General features: G+C 44.4%; 2 protein-coding genes across 2 annotated transcripts in view; both read left to right on the top strand.

The window, feature by feature from the left end:
* USP10 (ubiquitin specific peptidase 10) overlaps positions 1-12,613 on the top strand; it is a 45,864-nt gene extending 33,251 nt beyond the window's left edge. The window contains exons 6-14 of the mRNA XM_030227559.2: positions 1,237-1,346; positions 1,789-1,844; positions 3,012-3,115; positions 3,823-3,922; positions 5,400-5,580; positions 8,006-8,171; positions 8,892-9,036; positions 10,111-10,176; positions 11,509-12,613. Of these exons, the coding sequence (XP_030083419.1) occupies positions 1,237-1,346; positions 1,789-1,844; positions 3,012-3,115; positions 3,823-3,922; positions 5,400-5,580; positions 8,006-8,171; positions 8,892-9,036; positions 10,111-10,176; positions 11,509-11,696 (1,116 nt within the window). The 3' untranslated portion in view covers positions 11,697-12,613. The remainder of the gene's footprint in view (positions 1-1,236; positions 1,347-1,788; positions 1,845-3,011; positions 3,116-3,822; positions 3,923-5,399; positions 5,581-8,005; positions 8,172-8,891; positions 9,037-10,110; positions 10,177-11,508) is intronic.
* A 5,643-nt stretch (positions 12,614-18,256) lies between these two features.
* CRISPLD2 (cysteine rich secretory protein LCCL domain containing 2) overlaps positions 18,257-25,477 on the top strand; it is a 30,801-nt gene continuing 23,580 nt past the window's right edge. Inside the window, exons 1-2 of the mRNA XM_030227727.2 lie at positions 18,257-18,615; positions 22,852-23,165. Of these exons, the coding sequence (XP_030083587.2) occupies positions 22,923-23,165 (243 nt within the window). The 5' untranslated portion in view covers positions 18,257-18,615; positions 22,852-22,922. The remainder of the gene's footprint in view (positions 18,616-22,851; positions 23,166-25,477) is intronic.

A 25,477-nucleotide genomic window follows, 5' to 3' on the forward strand; every position in this document is an offset into this window, starting at 1 on the left:
ACCCTTGTGATTTCTAGCAGTGTTTCCCCATGACTCTGTGCATCCATTTAAGTGGGTATTTCTCCTTTGCACTTGAAGTAACTGTTCTTACACTTGGGCTTTGTTTTGCAGTTTTAAGTGGATCATTTGGGTTTGTGCTGATCAGGTTGTCACTGTTGTCTTCTCTGTATAAAGCAGCATTTAATTTAAATTAATCCTACTCCAGGCTTGCATATGGAAGATGAGTTTGCTCTTAATGAATTAGAGTTGTATTCCCCTGCAAAAATAATTTTTACCCCGAGGAACAGAAAGCACCTTCCCTCCATGGTATATTATGATAATAATAAAAATATTAATAATTAAGAAAAATTGTCTCCCATGTCAGCAAGGTGACACTTGGGATATTTCTAGTGCTGGGACTGCTAGTGGAAAATGTTAACACCAATTTCAAGACTGATCATGGGAGATCCTAATAAACTATTTCTAGGCCAACAACTGTGCCTTAAATAAAGCTTTTATCTTACATAACCAGTTCTGCACATTTGATTGTATACACTATATATCTTAGCTTCCCTTTTTTCAGTCTTGAAGTTTTACATTGCAATTTATTACTCAGTTTTTGCACATTGTAGGGGGTCAGAATAATCTCTCCAGCTGTTGTGAGCAATGCTTTATTTTGTCCTTCCCCTTCAGTTTTTTCGTGCATTTTTTCTGTTCACTGCTCTCACCAAGTTGTGATGTTTAAATTTAGAGTATCATTCTTCCAGCATACCTGGAGTTTTCCAGGTTGCTCCCAACTCTTTGCAGTGCAGAATGTCTCACATCTCAGCAGGTTTTGCTTGGGTGACTCAGCACCTTTACGTTTCAGCTGGTTTCTTCCATTCTTCTCAGAAAATGTGTTCCAGGTTATCTCCTGCCAAATGGTTAATTCTCTAAAGTCCTTCCTCTGAAAGTTCTTTTCCTCTCCTGTTCCTGGATGAAATGTTTCCTTACCCATGAATTAAAGTTTTTGCCGTGATTAAAATGTCAGTGAAATCACTGCGTGTTCCAAGATGCTGGTTTTTTTAATACAACTTCTGTACATTATTGGTTAATGTTGTGATAAAGCTTCATCCTTTTTTCCAGTTAAATTCTTGGTTTGATCTGCCTACTAAAAATGCAGCTCTGTTTTCCCTATGGTTTTGCATATAATTGAATATTTGGTTAATACACAGATGCCATTTCCTGCATATTTCTTTCCTTAATGCCACTGCATAGACCCTGCAAGCCTTGGTTGCTTGCCCTCCAATGTATCATTTAATGAAGTCCATTCCAATGTATTCCAAATCGCAGAGGCCGTGCACCTCCACACCAATGCTAGACAGTTTGTAAGTAGCTTGGGAAAAAAGGAGTCAAACTCTGGGATCTGGCTAAACTCATTCGGAAATACCTAACCATGGCTCTTGATAGAAGCTGATATGTGTCCAGAAGTTTTTTGTGTGTTTTTGGGTGGCTCTTTTAGAATGAACTTGGTGTTTTACAAGTGCTTGGATTGTCAAGGAGGAGAATTCCTGTTGCCTTGGGAGTATCAGTTTTGTGTAGTGTTTAATGTTCAAAAATGAACTGTGAGAGGTGCAAGGACCAGCCCAACACCTGGGTTTCACTGCAATGATCAGGTGGATTTTTATGTCTGAACTTCACCCAGATTGCTGTGACACTCTTTGATTTTGTTTTGTTTTGGCAGTCAGAATGACAATGTTCTAATTTTATTATTTGTTTTTCTAAGTGTTAAATTGCTGCTCATGTCCAATTGCTTCCCTTCTGTTTCAGTGTTCGTTTAATGAATGAGTTCACTAATATGCCTGTACCTCCTAAAGCAAAGCAAGGTGAGTGGGAGCAGGGGCACAGAGCAGAAAACATGAGGAGAAGCCTGTGGGGTAAAGGTGTGCTTGGGGGGAGGTGTTACACCTTGGATTTTTTCCTTCTGTTTGGTGGACCAAGTGTAGAAGTGCAGTAAGAACAGTTTTTGTTGAAGGTTCACTCAGTTGTGAAGATGCCTTCTAAGAAAATGCCCTTTCTAAGAAAATCAGCTGATACTCCCTGTATTTTCCTCCACTTCCTTCCTTCCATAGTTCCAACTTTGTTTATCAGATTGCTCAGTTCTCCTTAAATCCTGAACAATCACTGATTTGGAATAAAATGGGCCCATAACAGGTCCCTTAAGCCCTTGGAGATTGCCTGCAGGAATATTATCCTGGCTTCTGATTCCAGTGGGAAAACTTCAGACATATCTGATTTCTCCTAATACATATTTAGGCTCAGTGCTGATGATGGAGTGAGGAATAGCATATTTTTTGATGCAAATAAATGATCTTAAAGGTTTCGGTTGTTTAATCTTCATTTTAAGCCAAGTCTGTTGTATTGCAAACTTGTAGAAACAAGCACATTCCTGAAACTATTCTTTATGTAACATGATAAGGAAATATCAGGAGGAGCTGGTTGTTCCAGTGATTTCCAAACAGTTCAGACATTTCTGTGGTTTCTTTCTGTGAAACAAATCTTACTGGCTTATGCAACTTATTTTACTTGTAGGTCATTTTCTTGTGTAGTTTTCAAGTAGTTCTGAAGCCTTGTATTGCCATTAGGTGGAACTTTTTGTCAGGCTGTTCTTGGGGTTTTTATTTATTTTTATGAGCAAAAGTGATCTGTTAGAATTGCAGATGCACAGAAGGGTTAAGGACCTGTTTTTCAATTACAAAAGAAAGGCAAAAATGCAAATAGCACTAAAAGTGTTCTTTTATGATGGCTGTTGATATTCTTGTTAATCTTCTTAGAACTTTTCCTGACTATCTGTGAGTTTATGCAGGGTGATATGTTTTAAAGCAATAAGAATTGTATCTTATAACTTCTGAGCTCAAGACCCCAAAATTAGAATTAAACCATTAGTAAAAAAAGTGCTGGACTCCTAGTGATGTGCGAAGAGACTGTTAAGGTATAATGTAAAAAACCCTTTTATTTATTATTACTTACATGAATTCTCTTTCACCTTGCAGCTTTGGGTGATAAAATAGTGAGAGACATCCGGCCAGGAGCTGCCTTTGAACCAACCTACATTTACAGGCTCTTGACGGTTATAAAGTCAAGTCTGTCAGAAAAGGTGGGACTTCACATCCTTGACTGGTGCAACTGCATTGCAGGGCACTTCCTAAAACCTCTGCAAAGCCAAACCTCAGGCTCTGCTCAAATGCCACTAAAATCAGCTCAATGGGAGCTCATGGTAATGAGGCTCGACTGTCTTGGGACCTGAATTACAGGAAAATCTTAATTACAGGTTTGGCAGTTTGATATGTCAGAATAATGGGAAAATTACTGTTGGAATGGAACATCTCTTTTTATAATGGAGTCACCAATTGATTTACATTTGAGAATTGAGCAGTTGTTCATTTTTATGAGGAAATCAGCTAAGACTGATTGAAGGTCAGGTTAATTTCAATATAAAGAAAAGATAATAATTCAAACCATCCTTTGATTTGGCCTTGGCTTGACAACAACTTTTAATAGTGGCTGTAAAAGAATTGGGGAGAGAGAAATTCCAGCTCACAAATTAAATGGAATTTGTATGGAGAAAAATGCAGAATTCTTGTAACCGTTGTGGAGCTGATGCTGCTTAGCACAGTTTGGGTTTAACTGGTTAAAAAAAGAGTTTGTCTTATAATAAAATGTAAACTTTATTTGACATAACTTTAGACTGAGTAGTTGCTAAATTTATAGGAGAATTCTGGATTTGTTCAGTGTCATGATCCTTCTGTTAAAAGGAAAACATGAAAATATCATGGAATTAATTGAAAAAAATATTTTGTTCAGGGCAGGCAAGAGGATGCTGAAGAATACTTGGGATTTATCCTCAATGGACTACATGAAGAAATGCTGACCCTCAAGAAACTTCTCTCTCCACATAATGAAAGTTAGTGGAGGTTTTTTTTTTTTTATATAGCAAACAATTAATTTCAAATACTGTTATTGTGTGGTGATTCCATAGTACAGAGTAGTGCTTGGAGTGGAGATTGAGATAGGGACAGAATGCCATGTTTTAGAGGATTGGGAAATAAATAATATTTTGATGAAATCTGGATACAGTGAGTCCATTCTGCCCAGTTTATGAATGATCTGAAGAGTTACTGGGTTTCTGGAAAGGCATCATGGCTCTGTCAATACTCTGAGTTGTAAGTCACATCCCTGGTTCTTCTAAACAACAAAACTCAATATTACACATTTTTCTGAGCCCAGCTGAGCATTATTTGGGGCTAACTCTAGTTATCACTCTTGTTTGTCATTTATAAAACATGCAGTGTCTGTGGTTTTTGACTCTCCATGGGAGTTCAAAAGTACATCAGTGTCTTTTTCACTGATCTCTAAACCAACTGTTAAGATCTTTCTTTTTCTATCTAATAACTATGAACATAGTAAATTATATGAAAATTCTTACTGACAAAGTTGGAGGAGAATTTGCTTTGAAAGAATTACTAGAATTTGTCTGCAGAGTAAAATGTCATTTTAGTTTATAGAGTCTTTAGCTTGAACCCCCTTTACAAATAAAATCCTGCAACCCATAGCCAAGTAAGAATTCAGATCACTAGTTACCCAATTTCTCTTTAGTAGGGTAAATTTTTTAGGATATAAAGTCATTCCATATTTTGTTCCTTAGCTGTGTGCAGTTTATAACCTGAATTTGGCACAGGCTGGGAAAATATTTGCTAAGCCTTGGGTTCCCTGTAAAATACCTGTGCAGAAAAGGAGTTGTATTTAATAATGGCATAATTCTGTTGCCAGAATAACACTTGACTTTCTAATTTTCTACCCCATAAATTTACTACTAAAAATATATCAAACTTTGCTATTTACATGCAGTCGTCAGTGAGCTGCCTTCTGTTAATACATGGATGTGTCATTCAGGGAGCAAACCTGGAATATGCTTGTTCTTTTTTTAAATTTAAAAAAAAAAGAATGTTTTTTATATTAAAATGATTATGCAATCTTTTGGGATTTTATATGGGATTTACTGAGAATTATTTGGGGATTTTTGGGGGAATTTTTTAGGATTTATTGAGAGTTTTTGGGGATTTTTTAAGTGAATTTTTAGCAATTTGGAGGAGATTTTTTGCTAATTAATAAAAGATTTTTAGGGATTTTTGGGCATTTTTTTGGATTTTAATGGGATTTATTGAGATTTTTATGGGATTTATTGGGAATTTTTGGGGGATTTTTATAGAATTTTTGGGGATATTTTTTGTGGATTTTTGTAAACATTTTATCCTCAAAAAATTATTAGTATTGTCATTTTTGCCTTTTATATTGGGTTTTTTTACCTTTCAGATCCTTTATCTGCCTGGATCTTTATTTGTCCATGTGTCTGACATTGTGTTTCCCCTTGTCACCTGCAGAAGTGTCGGTGTCCAACGGCCCCGAGGCTCAGAGTGTCCCCAAGGAGGAGGAGCAGGAGGAGCAGGGGGAGGGCAGCGAGGATGAGTGGGAGCAGGTGGGACCCCGCAACAAATCCTCGGTCACTCGCCAGGCTGACTTTGTGCAGACCCCAATCACTGATATTTTTGGTGGTCACATAAGGTACAGTACTTAGTCCTACAAGTTCTTGACTTGAAGTGCTTGAATCTTTTAAAAGGTCTTGAATGAACTGACTGTTGTGGGATCCCAAGCCCTGAATTGCATGGGGAAAAGGAGTTTGGAGTATTTGTACTTTGAATATTGTCTAAAGAATTCCAAAGCATTTTAGAGCTGCCTAATTTTTATGAGTTCTGAGGAGTCTCATCTCATGGTATAAGTAAAGATACTGAGAGAGAATGAGATCTTGACAGTAAAACAATGAACTGAAACATAAAAATGTGACTTTTAGCTTATTCAGACCCTTTGTGCTTCTCAGAGAAAGCTGTGTTTAATAGTAAGGAAAATGTTAAAGGCAAAAGAAGTCTGGAAAAATGTAAATTGTTACAAGATGTTCCTGGAATGAAAAGAATGTGGCCTATCACTTCTGTGCAGGTCTGGTACCAGACAAAGGCAGAAAGGAGAATTTGAATATTTTTTGGAAAGGAAACCTCCTGACTTGTTTGGAGAGATGTATAATTTAAAATGAAAGCAAAGTAAACACTTGCTAAAAACATACAGCAAAACAAAACTGCTAGACTTGAAGAATTATTTTTAAATTGGAGACAGACACTTAATTGCTGGTGTTTGACTTTCTCTGTGTTGCCAGATATTGAGTCTAGAAGTGTGAATAATGTGGGCTAGTGCCTTCTGCCTTGGAAATGCTCTGAAATTATTTATTCTTCTGGGTTTTGAGCCAGACAGCTGGTAAATAAAATTATATTTTCCATAGAATTTGGCAGACAGATGTTGGTAGGTATTGATGGAGTCCTGCATCAATGGTTCACATACCCAAGATGCTGTTAATACCCCAGGTATATTTACTCAGAATTTGTCACAATTGTTTAGATATCTACAGGATTCCATCAGTTTTAATATTAAAAATACTGAGAAGATGGCAGTTTTCTGTAAAGTCCACAAAAAAAAAAAAGATAAAAAGCAAAGGTAAAACTGGAAAAAGGGAAAACCTTGCACGGGGCAGCAGAACCACAGGATCCAATCCAACATCTGCTGGCACCACATCCACTTTATTTATCCTTCACACCTGGGCACAACTCACCACAGAAACAGCATCCCCTGGGATGTGGGAAAGCTTCAGCCTCAGGGGTGGAGATAGGAAGGGCTGAATATAAAACTGCCAGTAGAATTCCACTAAATGAAGGCTTCAGGAACTGGAAAAATCCAATGGGAAAAGCAGTGAGGAAAAGATGATTTAAATTGGCATCTTTTGGCTGAGGAATCTTCAGGCTTGGGAGTTTTTAGGCTGTCCTTGGGAGGCTTGAGTCTATTAAATGTCTATTTAGGCTTAATTACTTAAAAACCCCAGCCTATAAAGCCTTTCTAAGCAACAGGAGGCTTAAGTGGGAAAGCACAAAATTTTCCTGGGAATTCTTGCAGTGCTTGAGTAATTTTTCATTGAAAGTGATGGATTTTCCCATGTCCAACTGAGATTTGTAATTATTCTAATTAGGGGCATGGTTACAGAGAAATCAGAGCCCAGTGAAGGTTTTGCTATCAAATAGATTTCTGCATATCTTGGGAAGAAAATATCCTGAGGAGGTGTTGCAATATAATTTCTGCTTTTTAAAACAAAGGTGCTGCTGTTCATGCATCCTCTTCCTCTAAAGGAGATACAGTTGCCATTATGAAGCTGCATTGGCTTTGTGTTGGTGCTTCAGGGCTTTGCCTTGGTAAAAAGGGCTCTTTTGGTTATCCTGAACATTAAAATTAACCTGAATATTAACATTTCCTACCTGACTTGGAAATATTCCAGCATGGCCAAATAAGTCAGAGCTGTGTTAATTATAATTCTGCTTTCAATATATAACAACATAATAATTTATATACATGGACAAAGTCTGGGTACAGAAAATGAAGGGAAGAAAATGAGCTACCAGTCCTCAGTGGAGCATAGTTTATATTTCCTGTGGCAAGATTTAAGCAGACACTTTAAAATCACTATAAAATTGGTCTTGAAGAAGTGACTGAAAAATGGTGTATTTTATTGGAGAATCTGGAATCAGCTGTGATTTTTACAGTATAACATAGATAAGCAATGGCACTTTGCACATGAAGAGCTGTTGGCAAACTAAACTAACCAAAAGAGCCAGGAGGTGAATTTTTTTAAAATTGGTATCACAGTTTTCAGTCATTTTCTTTAAACCTTGCATAAATAAAACACTTCAGTTACAATCCCATTCAGAGTACTTTTAGTAGATGAAAATAATTTAAATTAGGGTAAGTTAAAACTTGGTGTTTAACCTTTATATTTGTATGTGTTGCCTCCAATTAAATATAAATTGAGTTATGTAAGTAACTTGTTCAGCCTTGAAGGTTCAATCTGGTTGAAAACCACTCTTTATTTCATTTTGATTCCTTTTTTTCTCCACAGATCTGTTGTTTACCAGCAGAGTTCCAAGGAGTCTGCCACGCTGCAGCTTTTCTTCACCCTGCAGCTGGACATCCAGTCGGACAAGATCCGCACCGTGCAGGATGCCTTGGAAAGCTTGGTGGCAAGGGAGTCTGTGCAGGGCTACACCACAAAAACCAAGCAGGAGGTGTGTTCTGCTCACCCCTCCCTCACAGCCAGCTGCTAAACTTTGTGTTTTAAAGGGTTTTCATAGAGCTCTGGCTTTACAAAGAGTTGTTGGAGCACGCTGTAACAAAAGAGGTACAAACGTTTCAGAGTGTCCTGGAGCAGTGAGATGTCAGCTCTGAAACAAAGCCAGGCCTGTTAATAGCTAGGGTTTGAGTTGATGTAATAATTTATTGGGGATTTTAATGGAGAATATACTAAATTATCAGCAGAATCAAGCCATGTATTGAAAAAAAATATGCTCATGGTTACCAATAAAGAGTTTTTTTCTCAATTAAGAAATGGAGAAAAACCTTAATCAGTTATTTTGAGAAATATTTTCATGTCTTCATTTCTTGGAAGGTAAAACATTTTTAATCTACAAATTTGAGCTCGACTTCTGGTTTCCAGGCAGAAATTTTGTGGATTATTTGGTTATAATTATATAAAAATCACTATTTAGTAGAAAAATGTTTGGTCATAACTCACATTTTTCTCATTGAATATATTGAGTTCTCCTTTGAAACAACATTAGGATTGAAGATCCAGTGGGCTTTAAGTCACAAACGAGCATTTATCATAAATTAATACTGCAATAATAACAAATCTGGAGTTTGTTTTGTTTGCTCCTAGTGTATTTAAAATTAAATACTTAAATTTAAAATAATGCTCAATTTTAATACTTGAAATGAAATGCTCTCAGGTGGAGATCAGTCGAAGGCTCACCTTAGAAAAGCTGCCCCCTGTTCTCGTTTTACACCTCAAACGCTTCGTGTATGAGAAGACTGGAGGATGCCAGAAGCTGATCAAGAATATTGAGTACACTGTTGATCTGGAAATCAGCAAAGGTAAAAGATTTAGGAACAGAATTTCCCTCTCCTCGTGGGAAAGAGGATGTTGTATTTCCTAGGAGTGTCTGTGTTTCCATTTTCTCCCACACAAATTTTGTTCTCATCGTTGTGTGAAAATGTGGTCATTTGGGTGAATAGTTTGTGGGGGGGTTTTGTGATGAAAGATCTTCAAGCCTTTGGCCCTTCCTAGGCAGTGGGATGGTCAAATGAGAACTTGGGGATTTATAGAGTGAGGATATTGGCTGCTGAGGGCAAATATGGGAAGTGATCCTCTTGGATCTCTGTTCCTGTCTGTACAAGACTTGCCAGTGTTGGATCAATATTGGACATTTTTATCACAAATTTAGTTCAGAGACGTGCCAAATTATTTAATTAATGAGTGGCTGGTGGAAGGAAACTGGTGTTTTATTGGAAATACTGCCTGAAGGTAGACAATGCATAGTGCAGAGGTTAAACAAGGATTCTTTGTTTAACAAGTGTCCTAGGAGATACTGCCTTTAAATAGTGAGATTGGAAATTGTCCAGCATCTGAAGCTTGCCAAAATAATGCCTTTTGTTTTGAGCTGACAAATGGACTGTTAGCCAGCCAGTAGCTCAAACAGGAATAAATAAAATCAGTGTACACTCATACCTCAGCTGAGATCTGGACATTGTCAGGCAGTGCCCTTTTGTTTTACTTAATATTTTATTTTGCAATTTTCTTTTAGGATTTAAGCATGACTTGGAATCTGAAATTGATGCTGTCATTCATTGACAGATTCAGAGTGACAATTGATGCTGTCATTCTGACAGCAGGAGTGAAAGGGGGAAAATGGAATAGTCTGATCTTTTACTATGTCTTAATTTCCCTTCATTTTTTGGTGGTATTTTTAAAGCTTTCATAAACCACAGTATTGCAAACCTGCAAATTCCCTCCCTTGATTACTAGTTATTAGAACCATGACCATTCTTTAAAGGCTGCAGAAGAAATTTCAGTTAAATGTTCTCCTTTGTGATAGTGTTGGTTTTCTGAAAAATAATTGATCCTCTTGATAGAGAATTCCTAATGGATGGCTGTTTCTCCTCCTCCAGAGCTACTATCTCCTGGTGTGAAAAGTAAAATTTCCAAAGGCCAAAGAACCTACCGGCTCTTTGCAGGTATTTTATCTGTCTTTTATTATTTGTGCCTTTTATTTATCTGCATGGTTTATTATCTGTGTGTTTTCATGTGTGTATTTTACCTCTATTGCAAGTGCAGACTCTGCACATGGAATTATAGAAACACTGGGTTCTATTAAGTGTTTTCTTTTCAATTGCCCTGAAGCACCTTGTGGGTGTGAGCTTGTCTGGCTCTTGTGCTGAACCAAATAGTGGCAACTGTGGTGTTTCACACCAAAGACACTTTTGGCTGGCTGGGTGGGTGGTGTTTTACTCCACAGATACTTTTGGCTGGCTGGGTGCTGCAGCTGGGGACAACGTGGGGACAAGTCCAGGCGTGCAGGAGCTCTGGTGGGTGTGGGATGGAGCCTCTGAACCCAGCACCAGCTCCAACAGAACTCCCAAACCCCGTGGGTGCTGTTCCTTTTAACCCCAGGGAGAGGGCAGGGAAGGGGTAGGGAGCCACCAACCAGGTACAGGAGGGGAGGTCTCAAGGGACAAAGGACACATGTGTGAAAAATGCCAGTCACTTGTTTTTAAAATTTTAAAAGTTCGATAGTAATAAAATGGTCATAAAAATAGTAATACAATTAGAGTAACAGTAATTTGGACAATTTGAATTAGGACAATATGAGACAACAGAAACTAAGAGTTACAGACAGCCTGGGTACCTCTCTCTGGACAGCATAAGCCCGTAAAAGGACCCATGTTAACAGAGGATTAACCCTTAGAAACAACAGCCTGTTGCATATTCATACACCTCATACAGGATACATAAATTCCATTCAGACACAGGATTCTGTCTGGGCAGTGTCAGCTTCTTCCTCATAATCCTAACGGTGTCATCCTGCCCGAGCGAGGTGGGAAGAAGTTCATTTCTCCTGATAATGGAGCAATAAATTCTTTCTCTGAAAGATTTGGGTGTCCTGTGGCTGCTATCTCAGTGCGAGTCCTTTCTTTAGAAAAAAAGTATCCCACATAGCACAGTGTCTATTTTAACATTTTGTTATAACCTAAAACTAGATTTAACACACTACTTAAGAGAATTAATACAGCATTACTTTCTAACACAACACATATAATATTCATTTCAATATTTGCAAAAAGCCAAATTTAAAATAGGCATTTTTCACATGTGGTTGGCCCAATTCCCCCCCAGGGGTAGAGGGCATCCTTTGAATCTGCCCTTCTGGAATTCCAGGACTGACAGACAGTGCTCAGCAGAGGTCAGGGAAGGGAAAGGAGAGGTTGAGGGAATTATCAGGGTAGGGATCTGAGGTAAACCCTGAAATCACAAGGCAACACCTCCCCCCCCCCCATGTATCCCCACAGTTGTGTACCACCACGGCAACAGCGCCACGGGCGGGCACTACACCACGGACGTGTTCCAGATCGGCCTCAACGGGTGGCTGCGCATCGACGACCAGGCCGTCAGGGTCATCCACCACTCGCAGGTGGTCAAGGCGGCCCTGGAGCGCACAGCCTACCTCCTGTACTACCGCCAGGTGGACCTGCTGTGACCCCACCTCCCCGCCCCGTAGGACGCCAACATCACTAACTTTTTCTCCTGTAAATGCTCTTCTGAGTGAATTTTTTTTTTTCTGTTTTTTTTTTTTTCCCCCCTCCCCTTTTTATTCTTTTTTTTGTTTTGTTTTTGTCCCCTTGCAACTATGGGATAGAGTGCTAAAGAAAGCTGCCGTTTGTGCACAACATAGTTTGTGTTGACTTTTGACTTTGCAGAATGAAGTCGCTCGGTTGGAAGCCTTGTGAATCACAAAAAAAAATATTAAAAAGAAATAAAGTTCATCCGAGTTAATGCTGAATCCTAAGATAATAAAAAAGGGGATTTGCATTTAATTCCCACTTTCTAATTGCGTAGTAGAAGAAAACCCTGCACCAGCAACAGAACTTGTAGATTTCTGTGAAAATGTTTTATCTTTACTTCAGTAAAAAAAGAAAAAAAATTAAAAAAAAAAAAAAATTAAAAAGCTCTCTCTGCTTCCCCAATAGTTTTTTGATAAGTGGTAAAATATGAGCTGATGTGTATGAGATGGAAATGGTCCTTTGTGCTTCAAAACATGTACAAACTGCAGAGTTGCTGGTTCCTGATAGGAAGACACATTTTAATAATTGTGCGATGAGAAACTGCTTTAAGTACACATTGCAGATCAAATATTTGGAGTTAAGATGTTAGTCTATATAGATGGGTGATTGTAACTTTATTGCTATTAAGAAATTTCAAACTGCATTTATGCTTCTGTGTACATGAAATTAAGAAAATGGGCAAAATAATTAAGATTGCTATTTCTTTAAGTCTGCTTTGTTTAATTTTGCTGTCTGCTCTCCTATAATGTTGAGTTCCTAATTGTACACAGTTTAGTGATACCTAGAAGTATAAAGTTGTCGCCCATCAATAAAAGTCACAAAGTTGGTTTAAGGTGTGTGTGTGTGTGTGGGTTTTGTTTTTCCCCAGGTGTGAATCCTGCCCTTGGAAACTCCAAAGGTTTTTTCTGTGTAGCCCTTCTCAAGGTGTAGGGAGCATTCCCCAAATGAAGATGATTTTTCTTTGCTTTTACAGCTTTTTGAAACTTCAGAAGTGTTCCAGGTGGGACTGAACTTGGAGGGGAGAGGGAAAGGGATGTGGTGGTCCCAGGGCTGAGCCCTGAGCAGCCAGGAGAGGGGATGGAATTCCTTCTGTGTCCTCCTGGAAACTCCTGCACTGTTATTTCTGAAGCAGATGATTTCTTTGTCTCTTCTTCAGCCAGCTGACATTGCTCTGGAGAACTTCTGGTAAAAATATTTCCTTGATCAGCTTCCTGTTGCTTTCTCTAAAAAACTCCTATACATTATTTAATTCTCTGATGATAGTGGTGTTGTGTCTTTATTTCATCATGGCATGGTGGAAGCTCCCTGGCTTGTCCTGACTCTTCTGCCCTCTCGTGCTGTCCCACAGGAAGGAGTTTCCTGTCCAGAGCTTCTGCTGCAGGAAGGAGCATCCCAACCCCGTGGCTCTTTGGGCTGGTCCTGCTCTGCTGAGTTACTTTAATGATACTCTGGCATTGTTTTGGGTGTCCACATGTATTGTTATGGTTTTGCTGCTCATGCTTTATTAGGATTTTCTGATTTACAGGTGGTGGCTGCTCGTGATTTTGGTGACATTCCACCAATTCCAAAGCAATTTTCTGTGCAAAGCTCACTTGGATTGTGGCTGTTTGCAGGGAAAACCTCAGCTCCTGGAGCTGAACCTGCTGGAGGATTGGTGCTCCCATCCCTGTGATGGGAATTGCCCCAGAGCTCCACTGGTGAGAACTTGAAATCTTGGGGGATTGGGAGGTTGTTCCAAAAAAGAAAGAAACCAGGTTTTGAACTTCCTGTTCTGTGCTGTTATTCACATCCTGCTTCTGGAACCTGGTTAAAGCGGTTTTCTGTTCAGCAGAAATCCTGGGTTCAATTAGTTCTGTGCCTCTGTTGGTATTTATTTAACTCTATCTCCAGTGCATTGTGAAAAGGTGCATTTCTGATAGTGCAGGTTAACCTGAACAGTGCAGAGAAAACTGCAGGTGATCCCTAATTAATACATTACTTAGTAAATTTTACATGTTACCATTTTAAGAAATGGCAAAGAGTCATTGCCAGTTTAAAAATCAAGTGTTGAAATTCTCTCAGTATGACTTGAAATTGTCTCAGTATCACTTAAAAGTGAATTTTTGCATTTTTTACTGAGGATGTTACAAATGTATTTGTCACTAAAGTCCTTCTTCTGCAGTGTATTAAAAGGGAAATAAAAGTATGTGGCAACAGTGATGTGGACACACAGCCACAATTTTTATTTTCTGTATTAACTCCTCCCATTGTTACAAAACAAGAGCTGGCAGCTTTTGATCATTTCCTCTGGGTGTGATTATGTAAAACAAAATCCCCAACACCCTCTGATGCACTGTAAATCCGGTGGTTGCTTGCTGAAGTTCAGACCAAATTTTGAGAAATATTTGGGGTATTTTTCTTAGTGCACAACAAGTCCTGAAATTTCCAAAATGAGAAACTGGATGTGCAGCTCCAAAGGGCTGTGGGGAAAACCTTGTGCCATGAGCCAGATGTGCAGGGAAAGGGCTGGATGGGCTGGGGAGGAGGGTTATTAAAGCCACGAGGTGTTTAGGGTGGGGGAAGGTGTTTTGAGTAGGAAACTGCTGTTATCCACAATATCCTCTGGAGATGATGTCCCTCCGGGCTGGGCTGGGCCAGGCCTGCTATCAGGATGGATCCTGAGCTGTCAGCAGAGGCTTTATCTCTCAATGTGCTCTAAATCTGCTGCTTTTCATTAGAACTGAAGAGGAAACCTTGGACGTGTAGGGGATGTTCCCAACATGCTGGAGATTTGTGCAGCTGGGGGTTGATTTCAGGCTGTCTTAATGACCCAGAGGATTTTTTTGGAAATCATTTCTATTGGTGAATAACCAGATATGGTGGCTGCAGAGCTTGTGATAGTCCAGCTTCTGCTCTGAGGTGAAATCCCCAAAGGTGGGTGCTGGGTTAAGGGTCCTGAACCGTTCCAGTCTCCAGATGCAACCAGGAACCTCTGAGAACAAGGTGAGTGGTTTTCATGGAATCCCAAACTGATGGGTTGGAAAGGACTCATCTTGTCCCAGCCCCTGCCTGGGCAGGGACACCTTCCACTAGGCCAGTTTGCTCCAAGCCCTGTCCAACCTTGCCTTAAACCCCTGCAGGGCTGGGGCAGCCACGGCTGCTCTGGACAGCCTGTGCCTCACCACCTTCATAGGGAAGGGTTTGGTGGATTTCAGTTCACATTTGAATTGTACTTAGTGCAGTCAGTGGTGCCCCCTAAATGTTCTGGAATTGCTGCAGCTCGTGTTCTTATTTCATTGTTTTACATCAGCTTTTCACTGATTAAACAGGACAGATTTATGGGGAGTTGTTTTCTTCCTCATCAGCTGCTGAAGCATTTAGGGGAATGTTCTTGAGTATGTGTTGAGATGTTCTTGAGAAGGTGGAGAAGCTGCAGATGGACCTGGGTCAGTCCAGGCTACCCCAAAACAGGAGAACAGCAAGAAAGAACAAACAGGGGGCTCGCAGTGCCAAGTAATAATTGTGTTTGGGAATAAATCCATCAATGCCTGCATTTCCCTCCTGTGATTTGGATCCCCACACTGTCAAATTATCTGCTGGAGTAGCCTCTGGATTGCAGCAAGATCAAGAGAGGGGCATCTCCACCCTGCTGGGGTGGTGGATGTGGCAGGGCTTCCTTGGCTCCCTCAGGTAAACAGCCCAGGCAGGAGGGGGATGTGAGCAGGCAGCAAAAGGGGGGTGATATCCCAAACTTGAGCCTGGTGCCCAGCCTGGGGGGTGGTTCCCCCAAACTTGAGCCTGGTGCCCAGCCTGGGGGGTGGTTCCCCCAAACTTGAGCCTGGTGCCCAGCCTGGGGGGTGATTTCCCCAAATCTGAGCCTGGTGCCCAGCTCAGGGTGTGATTCCCCCAGACCTGAGTCTGTCTGTGCCTGGTGCCCAGCTCAGTGCCCAGCACTGCTCCCCCTGTGCTCTCACTGCTGGTGATCCCAGAGAAGCTCCTGCAGATCCCTGCTGCCACTGGCTCCTCTTCACCCTGTTCATCCCCCTGTGCTCTGGAGCAGCAGTGCAGTCAGGGGATCCCCTGCAGCTCTGTGCCTCTCACCCTGCCCTGCTTTGGGGCCATTCCTGCCGAGCTGTGTTGGAGTGGGAAATAAAGGAGCATTAATTCCAGTGGAGATCAAGACTCGCTGTCTGCCTGGTCAATTAGGAGGGCATAGGGAAATCTGTGTCTCTTCCCATCCATTGGCTATTACATTAAAAGCCTCTCTGCTAATATATACTTATATATGCAGCCTGCTTTATGTGGCTTTTACCACATATGAAATGGAGACATTATAATCAAGGCAGTAATAACGAGGAATGATTAAAAGTAACTTCTGATTGTTTTGGCTTTGGTGGAACATATGACCCCAAGCTGCTGACTCAAGACAAAATGAGGTGGGTAAAAATTCTTGTTCCAGGCTGTGCTCATCCCTGAGCACAACCAGGCCCTGTGTGTGTCTTGTACAGTGAAACCATCCTGGTGTACATTAAAAAAATAAATTAAAAAATCAAATCTTTGTAAAGCAGCCAGGTTGATGGAGCAATCAGACAGCCCAAACCATCCTACAGGGATTCCTTTCCCATAGGGATATTTGCGGAGATTACAAAATACCAGATTCCTCTGAGGTCTGGAAATTATTTGTCCGTCGGTATGTGAGATTTAAAATGAGTTAATTCAGCTTTATGGTAATTGGAGTGAGCAGCACCTTCTGAGGGCTGTGAGTCAGGGCTGGGGAGCTGCCTGGTTTTGGGGTGGCAGCCTGTGTGGGGTCACCAGGGTTCACTGTGTTGGGGTGAAATTCACTGTGTTTTGGGGAAATTAGGAACTGGGGGGCTGCAGCATCTTTCAGCTAATTAAATAAGCCTCGAGCAAACTCACTGATCCAGAGAGAATCAAAAGAGCAAGGGGAAAAAAAGAGGATTCAGTGATTTTACAGTAAAGCAGTGCAGAACCAGTTCTGGGTGGTCTTTGAGTTGCCTGTGTTGGTGTCAAAATCTGAGCTTTTTTTGGGAGCAAACTGCCCTGAATGGCTCTTGGCAGGGCAGAAGTGCCAGGTCCAAGTGCTGCACCACGTGTTGCTGGTTCCCATACACAGTTTGTTTGGAAGTAAATAGAAACTCTTTGTAAATACAGCTGGGAGAGTGTGGGCAGTGGGAAGAGCAGCCCGAGGGGCTGGTGTGGCTGCACCAGGCTGTGGGACTGGGACTGACTGGTGGGGACTGGCTGCCCATCTCAGCTTGGAATGGACTGGGAGATGCAACCCCAGGGGTGACAATCTGTCCCTTCTTGAAAAATCCTCAGGAAAATGGTGTCAGAGATGGAATCAGCCTCGATGCTGACTTCAGAGGGCTCTTTCTTTGCTCAGAGCAGTGCTGCTCTCCCAGCTGCCAATATTTGCTCCTCTGCTCCTGCTCTGTTGAACGAGTTTGATAAATGTCCCTCTGCTTTCTGAGCGTTGCTGGGTTTAAACAAACCTCTGGGAATATCTTGTAAACTCCCTCCTAGTAAACAGTAAATAAAAGTGGTTGCTGTTTTGCCTGAAGGAAGAAATAAATATTGACTGGTCAGAAGAATAGAAGGACTTTTTTTCCCCCCAAGAACCTCGGAAAGAGGACAAGGCAGTGCATTTGGAAAAAGCAGAGCTGCTTTTCTTGGATGTGCCAGCTCCCAGGAGATGGGTGCTCCCCTGGCTCCGTGCTGGGTGTGGCTGGTGCCCCTCCTCAGGGGACATCCCGGGGGATGCGCTGACCCTGGTGCGGGATGCGGATCCCACGGGAGTGCCGGGGATGCTGCTGCCGTGACACACTCCCGTTGTTACTCACGACAGCGGTTTGGGTTCTCCCTGTTTGTTTACTTCGAGAAAAAGGAAGGAACTTTTAGCTTGTCTTTTGCTCAATCGTTTCCTTTCACAGTGAGTAAAACCACGGAGCTGGATGCCAAGGCTGGAGCTGTTGGGACATGGGCAGAGGTGAGTGCTGCCTGCGTGTTTCACCGACTTTGCGTTCCCTATTCCCTGCGGCTCCCGCTCTTGCCCCGGAGGAATGTCAGCTCTGGGAGAGCTTTGGCAGCAAACTAGAGCGCCATTAATCTCCTGTTCCCAGCAAAAGTCCCGCTCTGGAAATAAAGGGGGATGCCATGGGCTTTACTGGCGGGGCTGGAGCTGGGTGGGATTTCCCTGCGAGGAGCGGCAGCCGGGGGCAGCCAGCCGCCTTCAGCCCCTTCCAGGGAAAATTCCTCTCTGGAATTGCCCCTCTCTTGTCACCGCAGCCCTGACCGCGGTGTCGCGGTCCCCCCTGTGCGGGGAGGATTCCCCGTGCCCTGGAATTCCTGGCTGCGAGTGCCAGAGGCGGCTGCTGGCACAGCACAGCCAGCGCTTTTATAGGAGCAGGGCTGCCCTCCTCCTTCCTCCTCCTCCTCCTCCTCCTCCTCCTCCTCCCTCCCGCCTTAGGGAGGATGGTCCCGCTCCTCTGAGCCCCAATGACCGCCCGTGAGCTGCTGCGATCCCAGCCCTCTCCTGGTGGCTTTTCCCCCCTTTTCCCCTCCCTCTCCCTCTCGTTATTGCTCCACGCCCGGTGTCACAGGGATGATCCAGGGTTCTCCCCTCTGCCTGGAGAGCATAAATACCACCGGGGAGCTCGGGGAGACTGCACTTGGTCCGAGTTGCTGAGCCCCGACCATCTCGCACCTCCTGAGGCTTATTCCATCCTTTTTCCCCTCCTTCTCGTTTTAAGTATTTCAAATACGTTAATTTATTTTCCACAAGCAGGCTTGGAGGAGCTGCAATTACCTGGAGACTTGGAAGTACTCAGCAAGGTAAGTGTAAAGTTCAGTTCTGGATGCTGAAATTTTGTTTTTGGGGGTGGTGGGAGTGCAAGAAATGACTCTGAAGAAGGCACAGTTTTAGTAACTTCTCCAAAAAGTTGCCTGGATGGTATAAAATAACACAGTGCTCTCGGAGCTTCCCTCATGTGTGCCCTGCAGAATTTAATGCAAGATTAACAAGCATTAATCTGGAATGAATGGGAGGAGTTTGCAAGTACAGGAGTGGATTTCTATGCAAATAGAAAATATCCAAGGGATGCTGCAGCAGTGCCCAGAGCTGATCCCCGTGGGCACATCTGTCTGCTCCAGGCTGCCTGTGTTTGTGCTGCTCTGCTCTCAGGTCCTGTAGGGAAGGAATTTCAGCATCACCACGTGTGCTCCCTGTTACCAGTGGGTTCTCCATGTGGTTTTACATAGAAACTCTCCCACTTGGGAGTGCACTGGAATGGAAGATCCAGATGTTTTAAGCCACGGCCTTGAAGATGCTGCATCTGTGGTGTGTCCAGTGCAATCTGTCACTGTTGTCCCGTGTCTAGGAACTTGTCATCCTCCTTGTCTTTGGAAGCCAACACAATTCTGCACAGCTTGAGGTGTGTGCATCCCAGGGAAAGAGATGACCTGGGGATTACTGCATCGTCTTGTGGCTTTATCCCTGGATTTCTTTGCACAGGTTAAAGTTGATCCCAGGCTAACTCAGGTTGGAAGCTGATCCCAGACTCAGTTTAGAAGCTGATCCCAGGCTAACTCTTCTCTGCTTCACTGTTTTAAATGCTCTCCTGACATCCTGAGCTAACTTTGCATTTTCCATCCTTGTCAGCTGGTGCCATGTATAACTCCACAGGCCCTGGGATGTTTTAGCTGCAAATGTCACCATAACCCAGGAGCAGGAGCCCACTCGTGTGCTTCACCAGGGAGGCAGTCAAGGCTCAATGTCCCCAAGGAAAAAGGTGACCTGGGGACATGAATGCAGGGTCAGCCTGCATGTGGCTTTAGCAGTGCCTCTGCCAGGCTTCAGATGTGACCAGCTCCCCTGCTTTCCTGCAAAGCAGACACCATCCATTAGCTGGGGAAATAGCTTTCTAAAAATAATCTTTCCCTAAGTCCAGTGCTGCACTTTAACTCCCTCAGACCCCAGCAGAAGGCCTCCCATTTCTCCCCACTTTGGACAGGCTTTCCAGCATATTCAGGAGTCCTTTTCTGCTGACTCAGTCGATTCTGATGGCTCCCAGATGTTCACCTGGCACCAGTGTCAAGGGCCTGATGTGTTTAAAGGGAGGTTGTGCTCCTCTTGAACCCTTGAAATCAACAGCAGAGCCTTCCTCAGCTGACTGTCAGCTGATGATTTTCTGTGAATAATGTCAAACCCCAGCTCAAAGGCAATGTGATTTCAGCCTCCCAGGGTGAGGCATTGCCCCAGCCCTGCAGGGCACTGGGACTGGGCTGGAGCACACACATCCCAGTGTTCCTTTGCACCTGGGCATGAGGATACTGAGAGGCAGATGGATGGACATCTGAGATCTGTGACAGCCTTCTGAAACGTGAGCATTTCCAGCTGCTTTCAATTAACCTGGCCAGGGAACTCTCTGCTCCCTGTCCCTCTCTGATCCCTTTATTCTCCCTTGGGATGCTCCTCACCTCAAGCTGAAGCAGAGGAAGGGACTTGCACACCCTGAGTGAAATAGATTAAGTCAAAGCGACCTAATTTTCAAGAGGTGCTGGTATCCTTTGGCTGGCAAGTGAGACACAGGGAAGCCCATCCTGAGGAATAAAGCTCATCCCAGGGAATAAAGCCCATCCCAGGGAATAAAGCACCATCTGTTGGGAGGTTTTGGCTGCCTCGCCGAGCCAGACGCGCTGGCCTCGCAGCGGAGCCGTGAGCGGGGCAGCTCCTCTGGCTCTCAGATGCTACAGCTGATTTTTTTCAATCTGCCCTTTCTGAAAGTTGAGTGTTTGCCTTAGATGGGTGGTGGATTTGGGCTCCTGTTCAGCCAAGGGCAGGCGGCCAAACGAGGGGTGCAAAGGCAGCCTCTGAGCGCCGGCTGTTCCTGCAGGGAGAGCGGCCGGGGCTAAATGGCCACATTGTCAATGGCCGTGGCAATGCAGCTATTTTTAACCTCTCAGGGAAGTGCCTCAAAGTAGGAATTGTTCCCTGAATTTGGGTCAGACAGTCTACAAAAGCAGCTGCTGCATCTCCCCTACCCCTGTGCAGCCAGGTTAGAAAGTCGGGCTCCTGCCTCGGGGGAAGCGAATGCCGCAAGCGGGGCTGAGAGCAGGATGAGGTTAAAGGAGTGTCTGTCTGTCTGTCCCTGTGCCACCGAATGTCCTCCAGGTGTGCCTGCAGCTGGGGACAAGGCGTGTGTGTTCGCCTTGCCGTGCAGAGCAGGAAATGATGAGGAGCTGTCACCTAAAGGGAGCAAATGACATCCTGCATTGCTGTACCCAGGGAAAGGCTGAGTGCTCTGCCTGGAGAGAGGCTGAGGGCAGCTGGTTTTCATCTGCCTCAACGTTCAGTCCAAGAGAGAAGCCTCAGGCAGGGACTCTCTGTCTTTTGTGCAGTCAGCCAACAAATTTTTGGGGGTTCTCAGCGTTCTCAGAGTTTTTTTGGGGTCCCTGCCTGTGCAAAGCACCTCGTGCTTGCTGCTGTTCTCCTCAGATGCTGCTCTAGTGGGTTGGGGGAACAGAGGTTTGGGGTTTTGTGCTCAAGTGCAGCTTTTAGCTGGGAGTTAGATGGCTCTTCCCTGCTCTGGTTGGCTTCCAGCTCCTCTGGTCTCAGAGTGTCCAAATCTCGTGTCATTGGTTGAAACTTCTCGAATAATTCCTGCTAATCTGGGGGTTGTTTCCTGCTGCTGCAGAGGAATGCTTTCAGCGGGGCTTTCAACAGTGCTGTCAAAACCAGATCCTCACCTCGTGTTGGAGACAGGGGTGGGGAAGCTTTCTCCAAAAACTTAACCCTAAGGAGGGAGATGCTGTGCTTGCTCTGTCTGTAGAGGTGCTTCTTGCCCTGGATGGATTGATCCTGCTCCAGGGGCTCAGTGAGTGCTGCACAGCCTCCTGTGAGTGATCCAAAGAAAACCAGCCAAGACCCTCAAGGATCTCTGGGAGGATAAACTGGAGCACGGGAGGGGTGGAAGTGCTTGGGAATGACAGGTGGAGCAGGAGCACTAGGGAGCAAGGGACAGGGATTAAAGGAAGCTGCTCAAAGACCAGATGTCACTCTTGCACCGCGATTGACACAGGAACAGGCGAGAGGCAGGATTGTAGAAAAGACAAAGAAAACTTTATTTAAAGGAACTCCGCGGTTTTTATGGAGTGATAGGATAGGTTCTATTCGATTGGCTAACTAACTAAAACATCTTCACACACTGTCCTTGGGGAGAACAGAAAGACGAAGTAGAAAAACGCCACTTGCAAATTGTTCATACTCAACAAGTTTTTACATCTTTCCAACTCTCTAAAACTCCTCACCAGCAGCTGTGACAAACGCTGGCCGTTTCTCTCTCTCTGTCCCACGGCATCCACAACCAAAGACCATTTTGTCGGTGCTGACGGCATCCGAGTGCCTGGGAACATCTAATCTGGCCGGGGGAGGGCGGCTGCTCCTGCTGCTCCATAACTCACATCCCTGGAGCCGCTCCCGCCCGCTGGGAAGCGTCAGCGAGAGGCGGCTGCGTCAGTGCCAGCGGGGACCGCGCTGCTCGGCCCCGCCGTGACATTTCCCAAACACAGCCGCTCTCACCCGGCCCCGCAGCTGCTCTGCTGCAGCCTCAGAGCAGCTCTTGCTGCTGCCTGACCTCCTCATCCGCCTGGCTGGGGGTTTTAGTTTTCCTTTTATTCATGAAATAGTGAATCTCGGCTTTGCCAGCTGCTCTTCGGGGGGATGGCTCCAAATGTCCCCCTGCCTGTGAAGGGATGGAGCTGGGGGTTACTCGGAGCTGGTGGGCATTGAGGGGTGGCAGCTCCAGCAGGGGTGCAGGAGGCATCCTCCTCCATGCCTGGGAAAGGTTCTTTCCCAAATCAGCATCAGTGAAATTCCCAGGTGTCATAAACTCTGAGTCCCCACCTCCTGTGGTGCTGTTGGGGTCTTCCTGCCTTTGGGGTGAGCAATAATTTTAAGCACCACTCTTTTCCAAGCTCACATCTGGGCTGTGTGACCTCGTTGTTGGGGGGCAAATGCACTGGGAGCTCCTGTGGCACTGCTCTGACTGCCTGTTTCTCCCCAAATTCCAGACCTGCACCGAGCCTCGGGAGTGCCTGCAGGAAAACCCAGCATCACCTTCATCTCTGCTTCTGCTGGCAGAATGACTCCTGCCCTGCCCTGGATCATTCCTCTGGGATGTGTGCTGCTGCTGACAAAGACAGCTGAGTGCTTCATCTTGCCCAACTCGAGTCACCTGGAGAGCATCCTGAGTAAATACCAGGATGGGGAAGCTCACTCCAGGTCCAAGAGAGCCATTTTATTCTCAGACAGACAGGAGATACTGATGCTCCACAATAAACTGAGAGGTCAGGTGTATCCAGTGGCCTCTAACATGGAATACATGGTGAGTCTAGAGCCTGATATATCACTTTATTACTACTTTTACTTTTTTCCTTACTGTATTTAAATTTTCCTTGTGGTGCGAGAGGTGTAGCAAATTTCCTCTGAAGTTTTTCTCTAGAGGTTTCCTGAAGCCTTTCATTCCAGAGTGAAGGATGCTTTAGATCAGAGGCCTGTTTTGGTTGGAAGGGGCTGCTGGTGGGCCATCCAGTCCATCCTCTGCACAGCTCCAGAAGTGGTTCCATTATTCATAAAGGAGCATCTGGCCCAGCCCTGGATGCATCTCCGGTGATGGCAATTCCCCAGCCTGCCTCAGCAGGCTCTTCCATTACCTTCAAGCCATAAAAGCAGCAATTTCCCCCCAGTGTTTAACCCCTGCTCTCCCTGTGAAAGCTTTCAGGCTCTTGTGGGGACACCACACTCTGCCCAGGGGATCTTCTGGTGGTTTTTGGGTTGCCAACCCAGTGCTGGAGGTTCACCTGCCCTCAGTCACACACTGATCACCTGAGCTTAGCAATGTGAGCCAAACATCCACGATGCTCCTGGGAATCTGCACAGGCCCACAGGGAAAAGGGGCCTGAGGAATGTGGTTCCACCTGCAAAGCACTGAGAGTAGCTGGAAAGGCTTTGGGAGTTCTTGTGTGGATGGGTCACTGCTGTTGGGTTTTGTAGTTCAGGAAACCAAAATAAAAGTTTGGTCAGTGTGTTCTCCCATTTTAGAGGGAGAACCTAAAAGTTGGAGGAGCAGGAAATATCTCTTTGCCATCAACAATTCACATGAACATTTTTTTTTCCACCTGATGCCAGAGACCCTACTTTGAGCTATTTTTGCCATGCCATCAGAATGTTACAGGGCCACAAAACGATGTAGGCAAATAATTACTTTTTGTGTGCCTTTTCCCAGTGTGCAAATAAAGTTCTGATCAAAACTAGCCTGACTTCAGCCGTGCGCTCCTGCTGAGGGATCAAATGATGGATGACTTGTTAAGACCGTGTTTAAAAGGGGAAAAGAAGAGTAAACTCAAATGTAATATAAAATTGTTTTCCAGCTGTGCTGAAGTGAGGGCTGCAGATGGAAAACCCTGCCTTCTGTGACTGCAGGGAGAAGGGGAAGAGAAGGGAGGGCAGGGGATGGTGAGGAAGGACAGCTGTCCCTCGGTCCGTCCACACCAGCTGGGCTCTGCCAGAAACCCTTTCTAAGAACCGGGGATTGCGTCCCTCTCTCAGCCTCTCTCGCGTTATCCTGCAGGGAAGCGCTGCCAGAAGAGGCCACTTGATGCATTTCCAGAGGGTAAACACAAAGCAGGAGCAAGCCCAAGGTGTTTTGGTTGGCCGTGGGGCTGGCAGAGCCGGCGCTGCCGCGCGGCCCCGGCCCGGCCGCTGTTTGCGCTCGCGGCGCGGTTACACTTCGGTGTTTGCCTTTGCTCTGGGAGCTTTTCTAGTGGTTTTCATGGGTGATGGAGGGCCAGTGAAAGGGCCTTGTGTGCTCTGAAGAAAGGAGCTGAGTATGAGATGGTGCTGCTTGGAAGGGCTAGAATCAGCCTTTCATGTGCTCGTGTTTACCCAGTATGACTTGGAAATGCCGTGTATATGCCGAACGGGAATTTCTCTTTAATCCTGTGTCCTGCAGAGGACATTTCTCATTTGGACTCGTTTAAGAGGATGGTCTGTCTGTAGAACCATTGATAAACCTTCCTCTTTCCCTTTGATGCTGGAGTGGAGCGTCACTGGAGATGTGCTGGGATAATTTGTGGATGAGTGGGTAGAGCTCGTTCTTGCCCATCAACCTCCAAACACTCCCTTGTGAAAATCCTTCCTCCCAGCTCCATATCTGATATATTTACGTGGTCTAAAAGGGAAATGGGACCTATTCCAGGAAAGGGACATATTTCACTGCTACTGGATGAACTTCTGTTGTTGGATGCTGTTAATGAGAAAGCAAGAGCACAGTGAGTCCTATAACTTATCTAGAGATCAAAAGAATTTTTATATATGGATGGGATTAGGCAAAGTGGGCTGAAAAATGAAGAAAGAGACGGTTTAGCTGCTGGGTCTGTGTAATTAATTGAAAGCTGGCACAGGCATTCAGTGCTAATGGAAAATGAGTGAGCAGGGCACGACTTCCTGACAAAGCTGGGCCAGTTCAGAATTACCTTAACCCCTCTACCAGCTCCGTGATTGACACTTCCAGAGTGCATTTGGACTGCTGAACAGAGCTGGGTGGGTGCCAAGGCCAAAACAGACTCCTTGTTAACAGTCCCAGAGTGAAAAGGACACCACGGACTCGGAGGAAAAAGGACAAAATAGATCCTAAGG

Source organism: Serinus canaria, chromosome 11 (assembly GCF_022539315.1).
Source record: "Serinus canaria isolate serCan28SL12 chromosome 11, serCan2020, whole genome shotgun sequence".
In the NCBI taxonomy this organism is placed as follows: Eukaryota; Metazoa; Chordata; class Aves; order Passeriformes; family Fringillidae; genus Serinus; species Serinus canaria.